We start from the raw sequence: 23,900 nt of genomic DNA, 5'->3' as shown, positions 1-23,900 counted from the left end.
TGGTGTGATGATGACGATAATGATACGTAGCAGCATCTACGAGAGACCAGACGTGGCCTTAGAGAATGGCAGCTGCGACTCCGAATCTATGAGGCTACAGTGTCACGTGCTATTCACAGCTGTATTATTGGCTGTATGAATCCCCGCTGAATGTGACTGACAGGCCGAAGCAGGCCGAAATCGCCGAGCGTGCGCTTTTGTCCCGCATCGCTTTATTCAAACTACACTCAAATTTGTGCAGCGTTACCGCGTAAGCACCCGTCGCGTACGATGCCATCAGACCGCGTGCTCATCGCGTCGTGCGGTCAGAAATTAGAAGCCTCTCGCGAAGCTCTCCGACAATGCTCGCGCTACTTCGATGCCATGTTCACGTCGGGCATGAAGGAATCGTCGTGCGACGAAATTGAGATGCGAGACATTGAGCCAGACACCCTGAGAGCGCTCATCGACGTATCCGAAGGCCGTTCAGTGAAGGTGTCGAACGACAACGTCGACAGCCTGTTGAAAGCGGGCTGCCTCTTTCAGTTCGAGCCACTGCGAAGAGATTGCACAGAGCACTTGCTTCGGACAGTCTGCCTCGACAACGCCGTCGAAACGTGGCAAAAGGGCGACGTCTTCGGCGTTCGACAGTTGTGCTGCGCTGCCCTGGTGACTCTTCTCTGCGAGTTCGAGAAGTTCGTCGAGCACGCCTCCCTGGCGAGCTGTCCGCGTCCGCTGCTCGAGCGTCTACTGTCGAATGACACGCTCAACGTGTCGAACGAAAACGTCGTGCGGGTGGCGGCCGAGAAGTGGTTGAGAGCCAACAGGGCCTCTTGCACTGTTGAGGAAGTTATCGCGGTCGGATCGCGCGTCAGGCGTGGTCAGCTACACGAACAGGCATCAGCGGCGTGGTGCTCGTTTGTCGAGGCCTTGCTTGTCGAGCGGGATAACGCAGTGGACCAGTGGCGCGAAGCCACGCAAAGCAGCGTGACGATGCCGCCACGATCGATCGTGCGGCCTGCCGTAGCAGTTTCCGTGCTCGGCGGGAGTTGTCGCGAAGTTTCCAACTTGTGCGTGTACATGCCAAAGAAGAGCGACGAAGGTGCCTTCACGTTTCACTCGGCGCTGCCTGTGTCGGGCCGCCCCGAAATTCTTCGAGGATTTGTCGTCTGCTCCGTCGGTGCGTTTTCAAATGTTCATTGCTGTCGTCGCTTTTCGATGCAGCTGCTGAGGGAAGAAAGACGGGGTGGTATGTTGAGGGCATCAGTGAAGCCCCCGGGCGTCACTGAATGTCACTGAAGCCACCATTTCGACTAGGGTTCTTCTCTCCGTCTGGGCAGCAACTGCCTTCTTTGGCAGCGTTTATGTGTGTGCAGCTCAATCTGAGCTACCTGTACATAAATGCTTTGGAGAGTGAGTCTGTTTATAAACAACGCTGCTAAGGAAAGCAGTTGCTGCCTTTATGTTATTGCCCTGATACCTTGTTGAAATGTTGACGAAGGCAACGTTCCTTGTTTACCATACCATTGTTAATGCCAGCAGGCAAGACGCGTGTGTAGCGATGAGCAAACGACACAGTATCTGTGCTTTCTGCTCTTGTCTGTAGCACTTTTTTGGCTTTGCATCGTATGCCAACGATCCCTATCCATCAACACCATAGGCTGTACTTTCCCTAGTGGCTGCTGGACTTGTGTCCCCATTGCAGTAGCGCTTTTCTTTTAGTTTTGTTTCGGATGTGTTGGTGGTTAACATATGAGCATGGTGTTTGCCACATTAACCCAATCCTCAAGGGTTCAGTAAAACACAGAGAAGGAAAGCATGCCATATGGTGTTGAACACAACACAATGACTTGCAGCTTCCAACCACCCTTCAACCGTACAAACTCTTCAGCAGTTTGCACAGAGTGGTATCTTACAGCATATTTGCTGTAATATATGTCAGACAGTATATTGAGTTATATTGATAACTTAATATACTGTAGTAATGGGTGACTTTAATGCAAAAGTGGGGAAAAAGCAGGCTGGTGAACAAGCACTTGGCAACTACGGCATCGATTCTAGGAACGCTAGAGGAGAGATGCTGGTAGAATTTGCAGAAAGGAATAAGCTTTGAATAATGAATACCTTTTTCGGGAAGCATAGCAACAGAAAGTGGGACCTGGAAAAGCACTAATGGTGAAACGAAATGAAATTGAATTCATATTTTCTGCTGATCCCAGCATAGTGCAGGATGTAGAAGTAATAGGTAGGGTAAAGTACAGTCATCATAGGTTAGTGAGGGCTAGGATTCACCTCAGTTTGAAGAGAGAGAAAGAGCTAAATTGGGTTGAGAAGAAACAGGTCAACCTAGAGGCAGTAAGGGTAAAAGCAGACAAATTCAGGCTGGTACTTGCAAACATATATGCTGCCTTAGAACAGAGAGATGATGATGAGACATAAAGCTAATGAATGAAACCGTAACTAGGTTGGCTTCAGAGGCAGCAATTGAAGAGGGAGGCAGCACCAAGGCAACCAGTAGGCAAGCTCTCCCAAGTAACAAAGGACCTGATAAAAAAACGACAAAAAATGAAAGTGTCCAACTCAAGAGATAGCATAGAATTTGCAGAACTGTCAAAACTGATCAAGGCGAAAATAAGGGATATTCGCAACTATAACGTGAGAAAGACTGAAGAAGCCGTAAAAGATAAACGCAGCCTGAAATCGGTGAGAAAGAAACTTGACATAGGACAAACTAAGATGTGTGCACTGAAAGATAAGCAGGGTAATATCATCAGCAATCTCGAAGATATAGTAAAAGCAGTGGATGAATTCTATGCTGACCTGTACAGCACCCAGAGGAGTCGGGATACCTCAATTAGAAACGGTAATGAACAGGATACAGGAACTCCTATAACTAGCGATGAGGTCAGAAGGGCCTTGCAAGACATGAAAAAAGCAGATGAATTCTATGCTGACCTGTACAGTACCCAGAGGAATCAGGATACCTCAATTAGAAACGGTAATGAACAAGATACAGGAACTCCTATAACTAGCAATGAGGTCAGAAGGACATTGCAAGACATGAAACGAAGATCGGCAGGAGAAGGTGGAATAACAGTCGATTTAATCAAAGATGGAGGAGATATAATGCTTAAAAAACTGGTGTCTCCTTATACGAAATGTCTGTCGACTGCAAGGGTCCCAGAAAACTGGAAGAATGCAAACATTATACTAATCCACAAAAAGAGAAACGTTAAAGAATTGAAAAAATATAGGCCAATTAGCTTACTCCCAGTGTTATACAAAATATGTACCAAAATAATCTCCAATAGAATAAGGGCAACACTTGTGTTTAGTCAACCAAGGGAACAGGCTGGCTTCAGGAAGGGATACTCTACAATGGATCACATCCATGTCATCAATCAGGTTATCGAGAAATGTGCAGAGTACAATAAACCTCTCTGTATAGCTTTCATAGATTATGAAAAAGAATTTGACTCAGTAGAGATACCAGCAGTCATAGAGGCATTACGTAATCAAGGAGTACAGAACGCCTACATAAATACCTTGGAAAATATCTACACAGGCTCTATAGCTACCTTAATTCTACACAAGAAAAGCAGGGAGGTACCTATAAAGAAAGGGGTCAGGCAGGGAGACACAATCTCTTCAGTGCTATTCACGGCGTATTTTTGAGCCCCTCAAGTTACAAAAATAACCTAAATAAAAATGAGGGAAACCCGCACCACCAAGGTAGCACAGGTTTAAGCCAACCAAAACTGAATGAAGAGGGGTACAGACCCAAAATGTAATTTGAGGAAAAGCCAGTTGTTGAAAGAAAAAAAAAACGGAGGTAAGCCGACAGAAAATGTATATAATTAAAAGTAGGGAGCAGGAATGAACGTCGGAGTACCTGTCTGCATTGGCGCGTGGCGTCTCGGGATTCGTCCAATTCTTTATTAGGTCACTGAGCAGAAGGAAAAAACAACAAAATAAAAGGGAAAAGAAAGAAAAATGAATCGGGACGGCAGAAGAGGGCAGGGCCAGAGGAGGCCTACAGGTCCATCAGGATGCCGGACATCTGGAGCAGAGCTTCGGGTAGACCGGACTGCAGGAGCCTGGAGACGTACTGGCATTTAGTAGGTGGTGCCTCTAGATGAAACGCAGTAGTATATGCTTGAAGGCTCGTGGGATGGCGCGCATCTCGTACATGTGACTGGAGGTCATCGGTAGGTGCGACAGTGCGTCAGGTATCAGAAGCAGAGCGCAGGGACCGCTTGACTGCAGCTTGACTGAAGATCTGCAAGAGACTTGGAAGTGGTAACAAAGCAGGTTCAGTAAGATTATCTTGAGCATTGAGCAAAGGTTACAGACAGGGAATGGAGGAAAAACTAAAGGGCCGAGTCGAGAAAGCAGGCATTCCGTCTATAGTGTCCCTGGAGACGAGCTCCACCTTAGTTGGCATAACTAAGGACACTATAGAGCGAAAGGCGAAGGGCAAGGTGGGAGGAATATGGAAGGGAAATGGAAAAAGGAGAGAGAAAAGAAACCGATGAAGAAATAAGGTATGGCTGAAGAAAAGATATTAGGAGTCCGGAAAAGTGAATGAAGAGATGACGCGATAAAGACGAATGAGAAGTGCCCGCTTTCTTTGATCGGTAAGAAGAGAGAGGTAAAGATCAGGTGTTACGGTGGTCTGGTGATTATCTTTAAGGAGGTGAGCAATATGAGAAGTAAGAGGACAGTTGTTGAAATAATGGAGCAAGTCTGGGCAAGGATTGCCACAGGCACAGTTATAGTGAGATAAGAGGTGGAAGCGGAAATAATAAAAAGGGAAGCGGCCATGAGCGGTGATGAGATGAACAATGGGTCTTTTCGGCGGGAAGAATGGGGGAATGCGAGTGACGTTTTTGATCCACTTAAGAAGTCCAGTGTCGCTGTTCTCTCACGTCCAGTGAGCATTCCACTGGGCAAAGGAATAGGCACGCATCTTTGATATTATAGAAGAGGGAGTGGCAAGGAGGAACCGAGAAACACCATGGGACGCGGCGGAGTTGGCAAGGTAGTCGGCCATCTCGTTGCCTTCGACGCCCTGATGTGCTGGCACATAAGAAAGAGACACCTGTTGCTGGGTAGAAAGGAAAAGGAGGAGCCTCTTGATGTCCCTGACAGAGGTATTGGTTATTGTGAATGTGTTCAATGTAGTGAGCATTGACAGGCAATCGGTGTAAATGTGCAGAGGGGTGAAATGGGGCAGAGTCCGTATGTAGGCTAGTGCCTCCAGTAAAGCGACGGTTTCGGTGGCATAAGAGGAAGTGGCACCGATAAGTTTAAACTTGCCGACTTTAGTGATGTGGCCTGTTGGATTATAAAGTACGAAAGTGGCACCAGCAGAGTGGGAAGTGTAGGAGCCGTCAGTATACAGGTGGTAGGCCGGCATAGTGGTAACAGAGGGTACCTCTTGAATTCGAAGGCGGTGATGAGGAAAACAAGATTTAAGGCTGGGATGACAGTCCCAAGGGTTCAGAGGGTAGTGAACAAGCAACGGATGGTAGGAGTCAGGGCCATAAAAGGTAAGGGCCTTGAGTACAAATAAAGGGAAGAGTGCATTTAAGCGGTCTAGTTCAATGGGGAGCGGTGGTGCGTTAGTCAAAACCTGAAGCAATGAGGCATGCGTCGTACGAAAAGCACCGGTGATTGTAAGGAGAAGAGTACGTTGGATAGAGGAAATTTTGAGTTTAGACTGTGACGTAGGAAAGGTCGGCCACCAGACAGGAGAAGCATACGTTATGGAAGGAAGAAGAACCTGATTATAGAGGAGACGGAGAGCAGAAGGGGGCATCGAATAATGCATTCGAAGGAACAGGAGAAGATGGGAAGAGAGAAGGTCTGCTTTAGTACGGGGATATGTTAGGTGCACGTTAAGGGTAAGATGGGTGTCAAAGATGATGCCAAGAATTTTAATACTCGACTGAGATTTGAGGGCGAAACCGTTAAAGCGAACAGTGGGAAGACAGGTGCGTGAAGAGGAAGAGGAATGGCTATTGGGGAAGTAGAGGAAGGAGGATTTGTCGGCACTGATTGTGAATTTGGTGCGCTGTGCTCAGGTCGAAATAAGAGTGAGAGATGCCTTCGATTCTAAGGCGCGATGATTGGCTGCAGAGAGCACGATAACAGTGTCATCTGCGTGGGCCTGCGCAACCACGTCCGGGGGAAAGGGGAGGTCAAGCAATCCGTAAATGACAATATTCTACTGCAGCGGACTGAGGGGTGACCCTTGAGGGCTGCCCAAAGTAGGCGTGGCAGACACCTGACCAGCCTGCGATTGGAAAGTGATCTCGCGGTGCTCTAAGAAGGATTTTAGGAGGTGGTAGAGGTTGGAAGGGCAATTGTGCGAGCATAAAAAGTGGAGGACGACAGGGTGCCAAACACTGTTGAAAACCCCTTTGAAGTCTAGGCAGATGAGAATGGCATGCTGTTTCAGGTTTTTGTAGGTGTTTAGAGTTTGTCGAAGACGGTATAAAGCGGTGGATGCACTCTTCCCATGCATAAAACCGAGTTGACGCGGATGAAGTAAGTTATTGGAGTGGAGAAAAAAGCAGAGCCGGGAATTTAGAAGAAGTTCAAGAATTTTACTAAACAAAGAATTCATAACAATAGGGTGATAGGATGAAGGAGAGTCTGGAGGGCGGTTGGGTTTAGGAATAAAGATAACACGTCCTTTACGCCAATGAGCTGGGAAGTAAGATAGATTGAGACATTGGTTAAAATGAAGAGGAAAAAGGACGGGTGATAGGAAAAAAGCGTCTTGAGCGTAGGAAGAGTCAGCCCGTCTAGGCCTCGGGCGGCGTTGGTGTTGCCTGAATTGAGGGCATGTTCAATCTCTGCGATAGTGAAAGGGAAGTCGATAGTTTTGGAGGAGTAAGGCGTGTCGGTTATATTACGCAAGCGGACGTGGTCATCATCATCTGTTGAGGGGGGTCTTGAGTAACGTGAACAGTAAGGAGAAATCGGGCAGACTCAAGCACGCTGCATGTGGAACGACCATCGGGTAAAATAAGGGAGGGGAGCTGGTTGGTGCGGGAGAGTTTGTCAAAGCAGATGCGGAAAGGAAGGCCTAAAAGATTGCGTTTTGAAAGATCGGAGCAGATAGATTTGGAGGCAGCAGATTTGGCCTGGTCGATGTGCATTTTATAGTTGGCATGGGCATTGTAATATTGTGCCTTAAACGTCTGTCGAAGCGAAGGGTCAGTGGTGTGTTGGAAGCGCCGACGGAGAGCACGGATGTGTTTGCGTTCAACAGTGAGTTCGGGAGTCCACCATGAATTAGTCGGTGAGTGGCGCGGCTTTATCCAGCGAGAATGGAGATGATGAAGCTGGTCAAAGAGAATGTAGAACTTCGCTAAAACCGAATCGACTGCGTTGGGTGATAGCAAAGTCGTCTGTTGGACCAACGAAAACCATGGAGAAGTGACAAGTGACTGTAAAAGATGAGATGTAGTCGATTTGGTTAAGCGTTTATGGCGGGGTCTGGTATGGCCAAAAAAGGAAAACAAGATATATTTGTGGTCGGAGAGCGTTTCGGATTCGTCGACCAACCAGCTGTAGCTGCATGAGGCGAGAGGAACCGATGCAAAGGAGACATCGATCCAACTCTCGGCAAGGTGGGATTGAAGGGTAGGCGGCGAACGAGAATCATTCACTGCTTTTAAGTTGTTTGCGGCAGCACATTGTGTGAGCTGCGCAGCCCTGATATCGCCTTCTACTGGGCCCCACAGTAAGTGTTTCGCACTGAAATCACCCGCCATCTCCAGAAATGGTTGAGTGATACAGGACAAGTTAGCCTGGAGGGCATCAAAAAGGGGTTCCAATGGTTCATGAGGGGGAGCGTAAACGGCAAGGATGACGAAAGAGACAGAAGGGGCAACAGAGGAGACCATGACATAGGGTGGGAATGGATTAGGAAGAGATCATAGGTATGTTTAGGTGCTAAGAGAACCAGACGGGGAGTAACTGGTGAAGCGAAGGTGATGTGTGTGTGAGGTAGGTGCGGAAGAGAGTTGCCTCATGTATATGGTTCAGAAATAATGATGAAATCAATGTGGTGCTGCTGAATAAAATCCGACAACAGCAATGTTGGTTGTCGGGAATGCACCAGATCAGCCTGCAAATTTTTAATAGGTGTGGAATGGGCCATGGTTGAGAGTATACGAGAAAGGGGAAGAGAGCGTTAAGATGCGTATAGGAGTGCAGATGGCAAAAATGAAGGAAGGCAGACTGCACGGAGTAAAGAAGAGACAAAAGTTGACAGATGAAAGGGGAAAATGGAGGAAAGAGAGATAGAAGATAGGAAGGAAGCAAATAGAGAGAATGAAACAACAAGAAGGAAGAGCAACAAAATACGAACGAGGATGGAAGAGGAGGGGGGGGCTAGCGTCAGGTCCGGAAGCCGAGGGATAGTGAGCATACAGATGCATCTGACGGCAGGAGGGATAGATGGGAAGAGCCACCGCGCAGACCCCAAGGGACAAGAGTATAGGTGGTGCGTGTTATCCTATCCATAGTCCGTGCGCATGCGCATACGCGCTATGCGTTCGAGTAAAACTGGGCAAGTCGCATCGCCCGTGGGATGCGACGACGCCCTGGTCACCCGCCGGCACTCTGCGCACGACACCGCAGCGTCCCCTATACGGACCGAGCACGTTTCCGCAAGATGTGACTCTGCACATTTCGTGCATACCATCCGCGAGGGGTCCGACTTATGCGGGCAGGCGTGTTTGGAGTGCCCGTACGTCGAGCAGTAGGTGCAGGTGGGGACATGCAAATCTTCCCGCACCGTCACTGAAGTACATCCTATGATCAACCGTCCGAGAGCAGTAAGGGAGCGGAAAGAGGCTGCATCGACGGCAAGGACGTGGGTGAAGTTACCAGAGCGTCCGCGGAAAGAGTGTCGCACTTTACAGGATTCAGGATCGAGTTGGATAGATGGGTTACGCGCATTGATAGCGGCGAGGAGGCCATGAGCGGGTACGTCGGGATCGACGCCTGATATGCGAATATGGGGTTGTCGTTTTTGGGCCACCTTGATGGAGATCGCTGTACGCGTTATCGGGTTCCTCTCGATTGCAGCCTTAAGACGTTCGAAGGAGTGTCGCTCATTAGTGAGGATTGTGATGCCGTGGCGTGTACGGCGCATCGAGACGTCACCGATTCCCTCCGTGCTCGGGTCTATGTTTGCCTTCAGAAGGGCTACGACATCGCGTGCCGGCGAGGCGGAACGAGCAATAGGGTACAGAAGCAGGATAAATTCGTGCTCTCGCCTGATTGCATCGGGCCGTGGAGGAAGTACCGTCGGGTCCGGGTCCGTTTGTGGAACCTCTGCAGGGGTCCCCATTGGGGGCTGCCGGGTCGTCAGCGGAGCAGCCTGCATCCCAAGATGCGCCGCAGCCGCGTATGTCCTGGGCTGGCGAGGAGGAGGCGGTGGAGCCGCCGACGTATCGCCGGCGAGGCGCCTCGCCTGCTGCAGCTGGTCCCACAACTCTTCGACGCGACCCGATTGATGGGCAGCAATCGCGCGCACGTCAGAACATTCCTGCAATATCTCAGCTAGCCAGGATACAATGCGAGCGTTCGGTACTTTGGAAGAGGCATGGAAGTTCAAGTCGGTGATTTGTTTTTGCTTCTCTACTATGCGGTGGATGGAGGCGGTGATCCGTTGCCCGGAATCCGGTGGAACAGTGGAAACCGAGTTGCCGCAAACGGACGGCGGGGAAGTGAGGGCAGCAACAACGGGGGGGGGGGGGGGGGGGTAAAAGCGCAGTAGCGGGGCCGTCCCTTGCAGGCGGATCGCGTTCCCCTCCAGGTATCTCGGCTTCGCGAACCAACGCGTCCCCTTCATCAGAGAAGACTTGACACATTTGAGCCGCCCGAGCGAGGCGTTTTGACACCACTAGGGGAGTCTCGCCCGGGCGTCTGCTCGTCCTGGGGAACCTCAGGCTTGGGCATGGCCGCGCGGCCATGGCCATCAGCCGGCCGGCAGGCTCACGGTATTAGATGGTCGAAAAAAGCAAAAGGAGCGCACAAAAAGCCCCAATCGCGCGACGGAGCGAGTCCTGACAGACTTAAAGGGAAGCTGAAACACTTTTCGAAAAAAATGAGTTCTCTGCGGCATTCTACAGTTTTGAGTCCCCTGAACACGAATATCTGGTTCAAAAAGGGCGGAAACAAACGCAAGCGGCTGTTTTTCCAAGAAAACGCGCACCAGCGCCTCATGGCATCGCGCGAACGCCGCTGGTTCCCGTGATTGGTCGGGGCCGCTGTGACGTCGTTGGCGGTAGTCGCCGGTCGGCGCCGCCGCATGTCTCCGTTTCAATGCGTAGCACCATTCCTTTCTCTCTGGTAGCACGCGGTTCTGCTGTTCTGGCTTCATAGCTGAGTTGCAAGATGGAACGTTCTCGCTGTCTCCGGCAGCTTGTATTGTCCCCGTACATGTTTGAACCCACAGCCGATACGGAAAACGATGGCGGCAACAGAGTCAACGACGATATTGAGTGTGCCAACAGCGAGAGCGATGTGTGCACCTTCTCGCGCGCTGGAAATCTTAGCTCGTACGTATGTTTTTTTTTTCATGTAGCTGCACGTTGCAATGACGGGAGAAAAATGCGCTAAAGTGTCACTGGGAACATGCTGCTGGAAGAATGCCGAAGCACTAACTTCTCATTAGATTTACACGGGTGCAATTCCGCGATGTCAAGCACCTTGCCGTTGCTTGTCTAAAGTCCCGTGGTTTTTTCAGCGTTGATACACGATCGCGAACATAAGTGCCGCGTTTCAAAGCGCGCACATGCAGTGCTGTGAGGTACAGTCATGGAAGTTGCTTATCATACACATCCAGAGATGACCAGAGGTATTATATGTGCAATATTCATACTATGGTTCGACGACTTTGCGAGTGTGGCTCGATCAAGAATCGGTATGCGTGCTCCATGCTAGTGTTGACATAAAGATATTAGGCAGTTTTAACACCGCCGTGTGGTAAACACGATAAATGAACCGTACGTCGAATGTCATTAGGCAAGCCTACACTCCATTTGATACCTCAGGTGCATCGCTGTGGAAGCTACGCTCGAAGTCCGGTCACCAAAATTTATTACTGCGTGCGATTCCGTCTATGCTTCGCAGCGTGCCAGCGGCGTTTGCTCGCGCGAGCATGCACGTGAAGCTGCCGCGACGGGCTGCAATTAAAAAATACCGAAAAGAAAATTTTTTGAGAAGAACGTGTTAGCAGCCGTATAAGTACACGGATGGTTTCTATGGGTAAATTCTTTTTTTATTTTCATTCCGAACTGAGCTTATATATGAAAAGCTTTCTGAAAAATCGGGTCAAGAAACACCGAACTTTTTCTAAGTGCGAACGCAGCCACTGCAAGAAGTATCTCAAGCCTCCACAGCGTTGCACTTGATGTATGAAACGGAGTATAGCAACGCTAGCAACAACGCGTTTTCGCATTTGTCGTAAGGCTATCCGGCTACGCTAAAACTGTGTTACCAGACGTTAATGGCTGCAAATGTTCGTATTTCTCCAGTGCATCAATGTGGGCCTAATCACGCTTTCATTAAACTAGGTGCACCTGCATGTGCTGCGTATTGATGGAAGATGAAGAGAACTGCTTGTGCTGCCAGGAGGTGCAAGAGATTAGGAAAAAACAGAAGTGCACGCAGTGCGTAACAAGTTCAAGACAATTCAGGACTGTGTGCCTCAGCAGGGCAGTACTGGAAGTGGCACTTGCCCAGAAAGGAGTCGAACCGGCTGGACAAGGCAAGAAGTTTACACACAGGTGTGAAAATGATATAACCAATGGAAAAAGAGTGATGCGGAACAACGCGGAACAACGCCGGGCTTCAGTCGCGCCGATTTAATTGGAATACCGATTGCCCGCATCGTTGTCAAGCTCCGATGATAGTCACTGTCGCGGAAATGGTCCGAGCACAGCACAGTTGATTTCGTCGGCACGAACTTATCTCTCCTCACCGCACGTACCCACTGCGCTGAAAGCTTCTTTTCCTTCGGGAATTTGTGAAACACCACATCGTCTCGCCCGCCTGTGTTCGCGCAGCCGAATGCTGCACAGAACGAGGACATGTTGGGCGCCCTTGGCTGTAGGCACTCACGCAGCATAGAAGGAAAGAACAGTTTACGAAAATCGCAAAACAAACGTGAGCGGCGGCGGCGGCGGCAGATCTCTCGTAGCGTCGTTCAGTAAAGCGCAGGACGGAAAGAGGCATGCCAGCACATGTCAGCACGCCGGTCCGCAGCTCGGTTGGCTCGGTCTCCGCCCATGACGTCACTCTCGCCGGTTCTCTCCTCTGCCGACGTCCTCACCCGGCGCTCCGGGAACCGATGGGGGCGTGTCCGCGCGGGTGATTTAGAAAGCGATTTCCGCCCGTTATATTAACAAAACGAAAAAAACATTTCGGAACCGTAAATTATTAGGTCTGTTCTTCCCAATCCCAGCAATTCATAGAAATTGAAAACCGTTTCAGCTTCCCTTTAAAAGGATCCTCAAAGCGAGGTTGGGTTGGTATCTCGGAAACCTTCGGTTGGCCAATGACATTGTTCTATTCAGTAACGATGCAGATGAGTTACAACAAATGATTGAGGACCTTAAAGGACAGAGTGCCAGAGTGGGGTTGAAGATTAATATTCAGAAGACAAAGATAATGATAAATAGCCGGGCAAAGGAACAAGAGTTCAGCATCGCCAGTCGGCCTGTAGAGTCTGTGAAGGAGTACGCTTACCTAGGTCAATTAATCACAGGGAACCCTGATCATGAGAAGGAAATTCACAGAAGAATAAAAATGGGTTGGATCGCATACAGCAGACATTGCCAGCTCCTGACTGGAAGCTTACCATTATCATTGAAAAGGAAGGTGTACAATGAGCTCATTTTACCAGTGCTGACATATGGGGCAGAAACTTGGAGACTGACAAAGAAGCTTGAGAACAAAAGGACCGCTCTAAGAGCAATGGAACGAAAATTCCTAGCCAAAATGTTAAGATACAGAAAGAGAGCGGTTTGGATCAGAGAGCAAACGGGTATAGACAATATTCTAATTGACATCAAGAGGAAAAAAATGGAGCTGGGCAGGCCATGTAATGTGCTGGTTAGATAACCATTGGACCATTAGGGTTACAGAATGGGTGCCAAGAGAAGGAAGACGCAATTGAGGATAACAAAAGACTAGGTGGGGCGATGAAATTAGGAAATTTGCTGCTGCTAGTTGGAATCGGTTGGTGCAGGATGGGTATTTGGAGATCGCAGGGAGAGGCTTTCGTCCTGCAGTGGACATAAAACAGGCTGGTAATGGTGGTGGTGGTGGTGATGATGATGATGATGATGTCAGACAGCTGGCAATGGCTTAAAGATGGGATAGTGGTTCTAGAAAAAATATTTTGAAAAAGCAAAGAAAAATATAGTGAGTGATAAAAAGCAGTGGGGCTCTGTCTCTCTCATTGAGTTGTCTATTCTGCACAGCTTCAAAGGGAAGTGGATCCCAGTGATCAGAACTTTATGAGGCTGGGAAGATGTGTACCATCTTATTGGTTGTCTGGCGTACTGAAGAAGTTTCCTAGAGAATTTTCATGGAATTTCCTTGAGGTGAACTAGTGACCATAAACAGTCGATTTGCGAACGTTTAAGCGGAAAATGGCTGTCATAGTGCGAGAAGAGAAAAAGAAATAATGGAGAATAGAATAGACAACCTTCCCAGATTGGTGCATTATCCAAATATAGAATATGCAACCGTTTATCGTCTTGGGAATAGTTATTCGCTTATTGTCTGCCTCAACACTTGCAAATACTTTTTCTGAATAAAGCTACCCATACCCGAGAGAAAGGGAAATGATCTGAATATATCTCTTACTGCACAAGCAAAGTTGAGCTTAAGGAGGACATGGCAGTCATGCATTTCTCAGTTTATCATTGCGACTGAGAGTAAAGGGGCCAGTGTGCTATAATTGGAGTATTTCGTCTTTGAAAGCACAATCCAGACTACTGCCCCTTTCCTATCGTCACCGCATTGCTAGCCTTGCCTTTTTTCAGAAGCTATCTTTATTTTTCTCTCAATCAAGCACCGTATACTACAGCTGCAGCATGCATATCCTACCACACCAGTTATCCATTTCAAGTTACCTGTCCACCATCGTGCACTACTACGTTTTCTGCTTCATTATTCTTTAGAGCAGCTATAGACTGGGTCGGGCTACCCTATGACGCTGTCTCCATCGCTACGTCATCTTTCTAAGAACGCGTAACTGATCATCTTCAATGTTAAATAATCTTCGCTGTTTTGTTTTTCTTATTTGAGTATAATCCCACCGCTTATTTAACACCCCTTTGAAATGGGGGCCTTTAACAGGAAGCTTTAGCTCGGGCCCAACTGTGACGCGGCCTGTTCACTTACATGTAAAACACAGAAACACTTTTTAATGACAAGAAACCGATTTTAATGAAATTTGTTACATTTGAGCGAGAAAGCTTAATTCTAGTGACTGTTAGAAGCGGAATTTCAATTTAGGGTCTGAATTATGTTAAACAAATTTTCAAACATTCGAAAGTGTGAAAAGAACAGAAGCTCGAAGTCATCTGGGCGTTACCGGTTTGAGACATCAGGATTTCGAGATGTCTGGAGTCCAGCACAAGAACAAATTAATTGCTCTGCATCAAGAACAGATATTGCGGTTCTGTAAGCAGCATCCATTAGATCATTCAAAGCGGACAACTTTGATGTGTCAGTTTATATCTTATGTGAATTTGTTATGTTGTGTACAAGGGTCCTCCAAAAGTTGCATTTTCATATTACTAAATTTTCTGAGATTCATGTATAACATATCAATTTTGTCCACTTTAGATGTACTATTAGATGCAATTCACAGAATTGTGATACCATTTTTCATTGCTGATTTACAGAGTCGCAAACTTGATAGTTTTATTCTCTGAATACTTGGGATTTTTGCCAATTTTTAATGAAAAATTGACGAGCTAAATCAAAAATTCGAAACCAACTGCCACTAGATTTTAAGTTTTTTCTAAATGCAACAAACCTCATCAGTTGGATGCAGTGGTTGCTGAGAAAAACGAATTCTTCTTTTACATGTATTTAGACAGAAGCACCTGAGCTAAAGCTTCCTCTTAAGGAAATAAACTGAACTAATGAGATGGGCAATTGGAGATCGCTAGCAGAGGCCTTTGTACTGAAGTGGTCATAAGTTGTGCTGCTGATGTGGTTACACGCACAAAGAAACTGCGTTCACTGTGCAGGTTTTAATTCAAAATTGCAATTTAGGATAGCTGCCTCTAGCCCCTCCTACTGACAGCGACCACCGTTTTGGCATGGACTGTGTAACGCCAGGAAGGGTGCCTCTGCGTTGTCTGTACTCAAACGGTCTGAAACTGCACTGGATCTCTTGCTCCATATGCTCTGGAACCTAATTGCAGCAAGGGCACTGCCTTTGAATTGTGCCCAGAATCCTCACGCTCGTGCAGTAAAGCACCAGAGGGCATCTGCAGCAACTATGTGCAAAGCGTATCGAGCCAGATACCAGGAGATAGATTTGTTGTGCGGGGCGTGTGGAGAGGAGGAGGAAACGGCTGAACACCTGATACTTGCTTGTAAACAACTTCATCCTGCAGTTGAATGTAACGGGGAACTATTCAAAGCTTTGGGTTTTAAAGACAGTGAAAGTGAAATAGACTTTGAACAGGTAGAAATGACTAAACGGAGGCTATCTGATTGGTGGATAATATCAACGCAAAAGTAAAGGAGTAGATACATATAGTACCATTCGAGGCTACATGGCACGCGCCGCCGCTGCCCGATTCAAAGGGTTGAGCCTCAATCATCCATCCATCCATCCATGGGGCTGACTGCCGAGACACACATGTGAAAGCGAAACCATTTATGGTGACCATTACGTGTTTCCAGTTCCCACAATCGCTTTCAGCACCTGCAGTGCGCTAAAGTTGCTGGGGGTGTAATTTAATGTCGTCATCCGGTAGTATTGCCAGATTGCTGTATGGTTCCTCTGTGAAAATGGAAATGTTCCTTGTTCTGCCGCGCTGAACGAGCTCAGATTTTGCCAACTTGTTGTGGGACGCATGCGGCTTAACACGCAACGCATAATTCAACCTCGGAAATTTGGTGTTGGGGCTCGTTTGTTTCGAGTTTTATAGTTACGCTCGTCAAACGCAGGTCAGTGGAATCTCTTAGTAGCTGTTTATCAACAACTGAGAGCGATCCCCTAAAGGCCTGCAACGATTTACAAATGTAATTTTGTTTTGAGAACGACTGGCTTCTGTGCATGCCTCTTACTTGGTGGTGCTCGCCATCTGCATGCACACATTCACGGCGTCTTTCTGTCCCCCCCCTCCCCCTTTTATCTTGCATTTGTTATCAATATTGCTTTTTACCACTTCTCGCTAATGAGCTGCTCAGTTTCACCAACTGGACAGCGGATATTCAGCATATGTTTAGTATTTTGCCTACATTTTTAGTAGGCATTTTTGCCTCTGCTTGCTTTATCAATTATGATAAATGCACCGACCTACACAGAAATGAACTATTGTGCACACTTATTTATATATTTTCATGCCACATTGTTGGTTTACATTTTCTTATAACAGTATCTCTCTGGCTGGAGCTGTTTTATGCTAATCATGCTGCAAAAATTAAAAAAAATCTTGGAATTTCTATTTCTTGCTTTCCGCAAACCCCCATTAACTCAAAGCTGTAAAAACCGGAAATAATTTCGAGATAAGCAGCATTTTGAGATAAGCAAAATCACAAAATTAGAAGCCTGCCGGCTGTGCATAGGCCACACGAGGCCTTTCCAAAATGCCATGCCAGTAATATCCTCGGCCACTTTTGCCGGCATCTTTCTGGACACGTCAGCACATCTGCGGGTGATGGCATAACTGGCGCCGTGCCAAGACAGCATGCTTGGCAGAGTTAAGACATTTGATACTAATACAGTATTTGACGCTAGTCATCTGGGCATTACCGGTTTGAGACATCAGGATTTCGAGATGTCTGGAGTCCAGCGCAAGAACTTTTCAAGAGGGGGGAAACATGAGTTGAAACCACAGCCAGAGAAAAAATTTCGACTTGACCGATATTTCGAGATATCAGAGCTAATGAGGGTTTACTGTATTTCATTCTGTGAAATTCTAGGGAGGGATGCCTACTTCCTCTGCGGTGAATACGGAATCGGATCCGGCCACTGGAATCTCAACGTATTTCGTTGGAACCACGTGCTGTCGCAGTGGGTTGAGGTTGCTACGCTACCAGAGCCGAGGAGGCACTGCAAGCCAGTTGTCGTGGGAAACCTAATTCACCTGTACGGCGGGTTCGGCAGGTACCGGGTGCGGCTGTTCAGCGTTGACATCTATGACACAAGTACTGGTGGGTTTCCTTTCACCCTTTAGTAAGGCGAAGTGTTCTTTGCCTCTCACAAGGCACGTTGTGCAAGGTTGGTTCCTGGCTCACCTCGTTTGTGGCCTCTTCAGTAAGAGGAAAATGTGTGCAATGGTGTCAAACAGCAGAATTTCTGACAGCAGAACAAAGTACAAGGGAAAGAGACACAGGCCAGATCACTGACTAACAAATGAATGCTTTATTTGCAGAAGCTGCATATGAAAGCACGAGGAAGGTTACACGTAAAATGGAAAATGATCAGCAGGGCAGACAGTCATTCTCTTTTGTCAGTAAGGTAATAGGGGGAGAGATGGAGGGCTGATGCATGTTTCTCAGCCTGTCAAAAGGCTAAAGGTTTTAAAAATATTGTGTACATGCGTGGTACTTTTGCACTATTTTGCACTGTTCAAAGATCAGAGTGCAACTGTACCTCTGATGGTGGGCAACAAAATGATTGTGCCTTCTGGCCTTTAAGTAAAGCCGCATTTTGACATTTGGTTGTTGATATGTGTTGCTGTTTTCCTGTTGTAATGTCGATCGCGTGCGAGCAAGATCTTGTATGCAGCCTGGGCTAGGATAACGTAAAACTATCAACAAAATTATGAGCATGCTCTCTTAGCATATGGCTGTTTTACGTTTTGTTCTTCATTAATTCTTCTGCATACCCGCCGTGGTTGCTCAGTGGCTGTGGTGTTGGGCTGCTGAGCACGAGGTCACGGGATCGAATCCCGGCCACGGCGGCCACATTTCGATGGGGGTGAAATGTGAAAACACCCATGTACTTAGATTTAAGTGCACGTTAAAGAACCCCAGGTGGTCGAAATTTCCGGAGTCCCCCACTACGGCGTGCCTCATAATCAGACAGTGGTTTTGGCACGTAAAACCCCATAACTTTTAGCTCTTCTGCATAATCTGTGAAGTTTATCAGGGGAACTAAAAATAACCTTAACTCTGGCCTTCGCTGTGACTTTTGTCATGTTAAGAGACACGCGGTGTATGTACGCAGGGGATAACAGCCGAATGCTGCAACGCCTGTGAAAGTCCTTAAGCTACTGCGAAAGAGGTCCCCTGTTGGTAGAATGCACTCCAAATTTTTGAACCAAGTCCCCGCTGTGTTTTCTAAGCAGAAGTACACATTGCACAACTTGTGCATAACTTGATTTGAACAGTTTTCACCAGAGCGATTTCTTTCTTTGTGATTCTAAAAATAAGAAGAGAAGGTTTAAGATTGTATTTTTCTTTCATTATATTTTCCACCATGAGCTCTGCCATCCAGTATTGAGAGTATGCAAATATCTCAACTTTTGAATGCAAATAGAGAACTGAATTGAAGAGAAGGGAAACCCCAACCAAAATTTATTTTAATACCCTACATTTCGGAGCCCGACTGACTCCTTTCTTCAAAGGTGAGATGGCAGGAAACGTAGCAGTGCTTATATGCGCTTTTCGCACTTTTACAGGCGCGCATACATTTTTCGTAGACCTCGAGCATAAACGGCGGGAAGTGTTCCTGACGAACAGGTGATGTTACCGGGTGTCTTCTGCATGTGCCGGGATTCCAAAAGGAGCCGCCGCTGGTGGTTGTTTTCTCTCTCCAAGATGACTGTGCCTTCAAGTCTAATCCGGGGATCAAAAAGCTCTCACTATTCTGCCACAGCTCTGCGTCCTCTGTTAGGTGGCGAAGGTCATTCTTGTGTTGATGAATTCTTTCCAGGAAGTTATCAGTGTCACCAATATAGGATGCATGGCACTTGGTGAAGGTAATTACCTGCACCTCAAGGGCCACGGAAAATGTCTGCATGCCTGTCAAAGCGCCAAAAGTGCACGTAAGCACTGCTACTCCACATGCCATCTCGCCCCTGAAGCAGGAGCTGGTCGGACTCTCAAACATCGGGTTTTAAAATAAGCATTGTTTGGAGTTTTCCTTCTCCCTAATTCAGTTGTCCCCAACCAGGCAGATATCTGCCGAATGTTTACCTTTGAAAAAGAGAACTGCTTATTAATTGATTTGAGTTCGGTTAGGTCAGTTTAAATTAAAAACATCAAGTGCTACTTATTTCGTCCCAAATATAGGGGACAGAATTGGTTCTTAGAGCATGCTGGGAGGACGAACTGCACAAGGCGACTTTTTAAAAGTCTCTTTTGCTTCATCTTAACTGAAAATACATGGTCATTACCGTAGCAGCTGTTTTGAAGGACTGGGCTTCAGTAGGCACTGTTACTGTGCTGAGGCATCAGTTAATAAGCTAATGTGCAGTGTGTTTGGTCATCTCCTGTTTTATCTAGCAATAATTCATATGCAACTTCATTAGAAGACTGCACTGTTCAGTTTGATGGCTCAAGGGCCTGGTCTGGCCAAAACTGTTCAGTCATTCTTGCTGGGTAATTTTGTGAATGCAAATGTAGCTGAAGCAGACATGGCCTCAAAGGTCACCGAGAAAGATGTACAAGAGCACCCACACGTAGCAGGCAAATCTAATTGGGGAGGAATTGAGTGACTCCCTCCAGCTCTGATTTCCCCTGAAAGTACATCGGTTGGTATAAATCTAGAGGTTGCAAAATTTATAGAAGGGTAATCTGAAATAATTTAGGTTGATTCTGTGTTACCCTTTGTTGTCGTTTAAAACAATCTAGTTAAAGGGCCTCTGAACAGCCTGTGACATTTCGAAGACATTTTAAATAAACACACATATATGCAGAATGCCATGACAATAATCTTTGGCAAGCTTGGCGTGGTTACATAGATTTTTAAGGCACGGTTGCATAGCCTAAAGAGCAAGGAATCAAATGTTGGTAGCAGATTATTTTTTCATTTCTCAAAGTATTGTTTTGCGTGTTCTGCCGCATGAGTGCCAGATTTTGAAGGCCTAAATTTAATGGACTGTAAAATATCTAATAATGGTCAGATCAAGAAACAATTTCCGACATTTTATTCCTTACTATTTAGTTTAGCTAGCCATGCTGTAGAATTATTTTTATAGTGCCATTTCTTTTTCATTGTTGCCTCAAGCAATGGGAGTGAAAATTTAATTGCATTTGGAAATGATTAACCTATAACAAAACTAATTGCATAATTGAAATCAGCGCAGAAAATCTGCACAGGAATAGAAAGGTTCATTAAGATTGACCAAGAAATCTCAGAAAAATACTTTTTCTATACTGATGCCTGAGCAAGTGCTTGCTAATGCCTTCATCCAATGTCTTTAATTGTTGTGCCCGTCCAGGTTTGTGGCATCGGGGAGAGACACTTCAGGAAGAAGTTGCCGTTGACGCCAGTGCCATTGTAAACTTGAATGACCACGTGTGTATCATCCCGACGTGTCCGGCGGGCAGTAATGAAACGGTCCGCGCCATCCACTTCCCGACCAACGTGCTTACCGTATCACGGTTCATCGCCATTCCGTTCAGCAGTCACAAGACGGTCATTGTGTGCAAGGGTGCTGACAGCTGGTACACCTTTCACGAACCGAGGACCTTTTCGGAATACACAAATCCGCGAATATCGCTGCAGTCCCTTCTCTGTGGCTGTGCCCTTGGGGACGGAGTCGGCTTCTTTATGGAAAATCAGAAGAGTGCAGTGGTGTACAATTTCGACACGGACGAGAAGCACAGACTGTACACTGGTTTTGGCAAGCACTTCTTGGTGGAAAGTTGCTTTGGAATGCCCTATTTTGACTTGACTGAGTGAGTTTGTACATTTAGCGTGAGTTCATTATTTCATTCATTGTTGTTATCGATTCAGTCGAATAAATTGATTTGTTAAGAGGGAGAGCAATGGTCAAAGTTGCATTTGAAAGATTTCACGTCTAAACCACTGTGCCAGGTATAGTGGCGTAGCCAGAAATAAATTTGGGGGGGAGCGGGTTCCGCCGACAACTACTGCTCCTTCCCCTCCTTCTCTCTCTTTCTCTGTATATATGTGTGTGTGTGTGCGTGTTTAAGATGAAGGGTTTAGTGCCAGACTCGAAGGCATAACATTTAAAAAAAAATAGACAAACATTGCGGCGTATGCTTTTACTGACGTTTCAGCTGAAGGGCCGGCCTTTGTCGGTCGACGAAGGCTGGTCGACGAAGGCCTCGAGCTGCCAGCCAGTCGCGCTGCAACTTTGCGTGTATTTGCAGGCTTCTTTCATCCTCACAAAAACACTTTTATGTAGCACGTATCGAGCAACAGAAAGCTGTATCAGGAGTTTTTCATGTCGTTCTACAATTTTGTCAGTTACACTTTTAATCTAACTATAATATTTGAGAAGTTTATTAAGTAATTAAGTCTAATTATCTTATTAGGTGGAATGAAAAAATAATTTCCAAATAATCTCCAAGCAACTGAAAACAACATTACTTTGGTTCTGTCCAGCTACGAGGCATTCGCTTATTTTTAAACTCTGGCTAAAGTTAGTTGGGACATATTGTATATGGACGCTGTACACTAAGCAAGGACAAACTCCCCGGACAAGAATGTTTTAACAATGAGGATGCATGTTTTGCAGCCACTTCGCATCAAACTTTGCCATCATCCTTATGCTATATTTAAATACGATGATATTATAAAAAAATTTAATTTTGTTTACGAATTAATGCATTTATATAATGTATGTCGATGACTTAGCTGTTACATGACCTGGAGAAACGAACAGTGCTAAAAATGGGGCCATACAAAAACAAGACAGTGCAACATCGTGCGTCTTCTCATTTACAGGCCAGACTTGTTGCAGCCCAGGTAACAGTGGAGATCACTGTTGTTTTCCAGCCAGACCTTCTAGTGTGCGGCACAGCCACGGCTACATACAGGAGAGGGCGAGCACTACTTTGCAAGTTTCCCGTCACTCAATCTTGCTTTCGGCGCTGTGGGAATGCTATATTATTTTAGATTTAAAAATAAAGGACCGAAGCCTTGCGCTGGTACTTTGACAGTATCATATGATGCAAGTTTCATTCACTTTTGGTGACCTGCTGTCCAACTTGTTTGAAGAGTTGTTTGGAAGCAACTTGCGATCATGGTACTGTAGTCATTGCGTGACGCATATTGTTGTTTGATCACACACAGGAACTGATGAGGCAGACAGTCAGAAGTAGGGCTGCTTCCTGTTTAGAAGCCATTGTGGAAATTACGGCATCCGTTGTTTGCAGTAAAATAAGGGCCAGTAGCTCGGAGAGATTTGAAAGCGTCGTTTCTCCTGACACCCCTCTATTCTGAAAGTTTCCGAGACATTTAGTTAGGATGGGTTCTGCACAGCAAGCAGCACATGTTACCGTGTGGTAGGTGGGCCTTATCTAGCTGACTGGCCATGGCTATGTGGTGTTGAGCGATTGGGCAGTGACGGGACGTTCTCCCTATGTCCATAATTATCTTCCAACTTCATTCTTCACACCTTTTATGTGCGTCCCCCTTCCTCGTATCCATCACTCCACTCCCCTTCTTAACATTCTTTTTCGTTAGTCACTGTCACTCTTCAAAATTCACCGGTTTGTTAAACGGCGCAACAGCTGCTAACATTCCCATGTTTCCGCTTCTGTGTGGACTTCGAGGCAATTGTCCTACCTGCCCTCTCACCTGTTTGTTGCAGCGTTTTCTTAGCTTCCCTGGCCCAGCACCCCCATCCTTGATATATTTTGCCATGCGCAAGTCAGCGCTCTTTTAATGCAAAGCTGTTTTTTTCGAAAGTTTGTCCATGTCGGGGCTGGTTCAGAGTGTATATACATGGAAGGCGCATGGCAGACAGGAAAGAAGATGCTATAAACTCGTTTGGACCTTTGCACCATGTCAAATATGCACAATGCGCTCTGGAGCTCCCTGGGCGTCAATCGCCGCATTAGCCTCTTGACAGCTGTAACTATCCGTGACCCTTCACAAAACCACTGCAGAAATTACAGCGCTTATATTTCTGCTATACCAAAGTCCAGAGGGAAGCTAGATATAATAGTAGAGAGGAGGCAGAGAACGGGGGGTAGAACCAACGCAGTCACGAATTGAGCGAATAACAGCCTTGCCACTCTTCGAAGTTCTAGGTATGGCGTCATGACAACCCCCTCCTCCCCCTTCGGACTTTCCCTTCCATCCATGTCGCTCTTTTGTAGCCACCTCCTGAAATTTCCTGTTCCGTGAAAAAGGGGAGGGGATCGACCCCCCCCCTTTTGGCTATGCCAGGTACATCAGTGTGACATTGTGGATTTCAAGGCATTATTTCATATTTGGGACTTGTGGCCCTGTAAAGGTTCTTGAAGCTTCCTAGTTTTAGCCTTTGGCTCCTTTAGTGTACAATGTAGACCACCTTTACCTATAACAAATTAACTAGGCCCAAGCAGATGCCATCAAAATTTCTAGGCAGTGTCGTCAGCTGTCTTTAATTTTTTCGTCTTTTCTGCCTTATTAAGCCTCTTCTCCATAAGAATGGCTTTTTTTATATTGTGAAAGGGTTATTTACAAATGTGGCACAAATTATTTTTCTCTTTGCTGCCTGTTCAAACTG

General features: G+C 46.6%; 1 protein-coding gene across 1 annotated transcript; it reads left to right on the top strand.

Annotated features, from left to right (window-relative positions):
• The first annotated feature begins 159 nt into the window (after positions 1 to 159).
• Positions 160 to 23,342, top strand: LOC142557266 (ectoderm-neural cortex protein 1-like). The gene is made up of 4 exons (XM_075668980.1): positions 160 to 1,159; positions 17,188 to 17,418; positions 20,655 to 21,114; positions 22,130 to 23,342. Exons 1-4 carry the CDS (start codon positions 271 to 273, stop codon positions 22,152 to 22,154), a joined length of 1,605 nt encoding a protein of 534 aa, XP_075525095.1. The 5' UTR covers positions 160 to 270; the 3' UTR covers positions 22,155 to 23,342.
• The last annotated feature ends 558 nt before the right edge of the window (positions 23,343 to 23,900 follow it).

The sequence above is a fragment of the Dermacentor variabilis genome, chromosome 9 (genome assembly GCF_050947875.1).
Source record: "Dermacentor variabilis isolate Ectoservices chromosome 9, ASM5094787v1, whole genome shotgun sequence".
NCBI classification, from domain to species: Eukaryota; Metazoa; Arthropoda; class Arachnida; order Ixodida; family Ixodidae; genus Dermacentor; species Dermacentor variabilis.
This window is presented reverse-complemented; position numbering and strand designations above follow the sequence as displayed.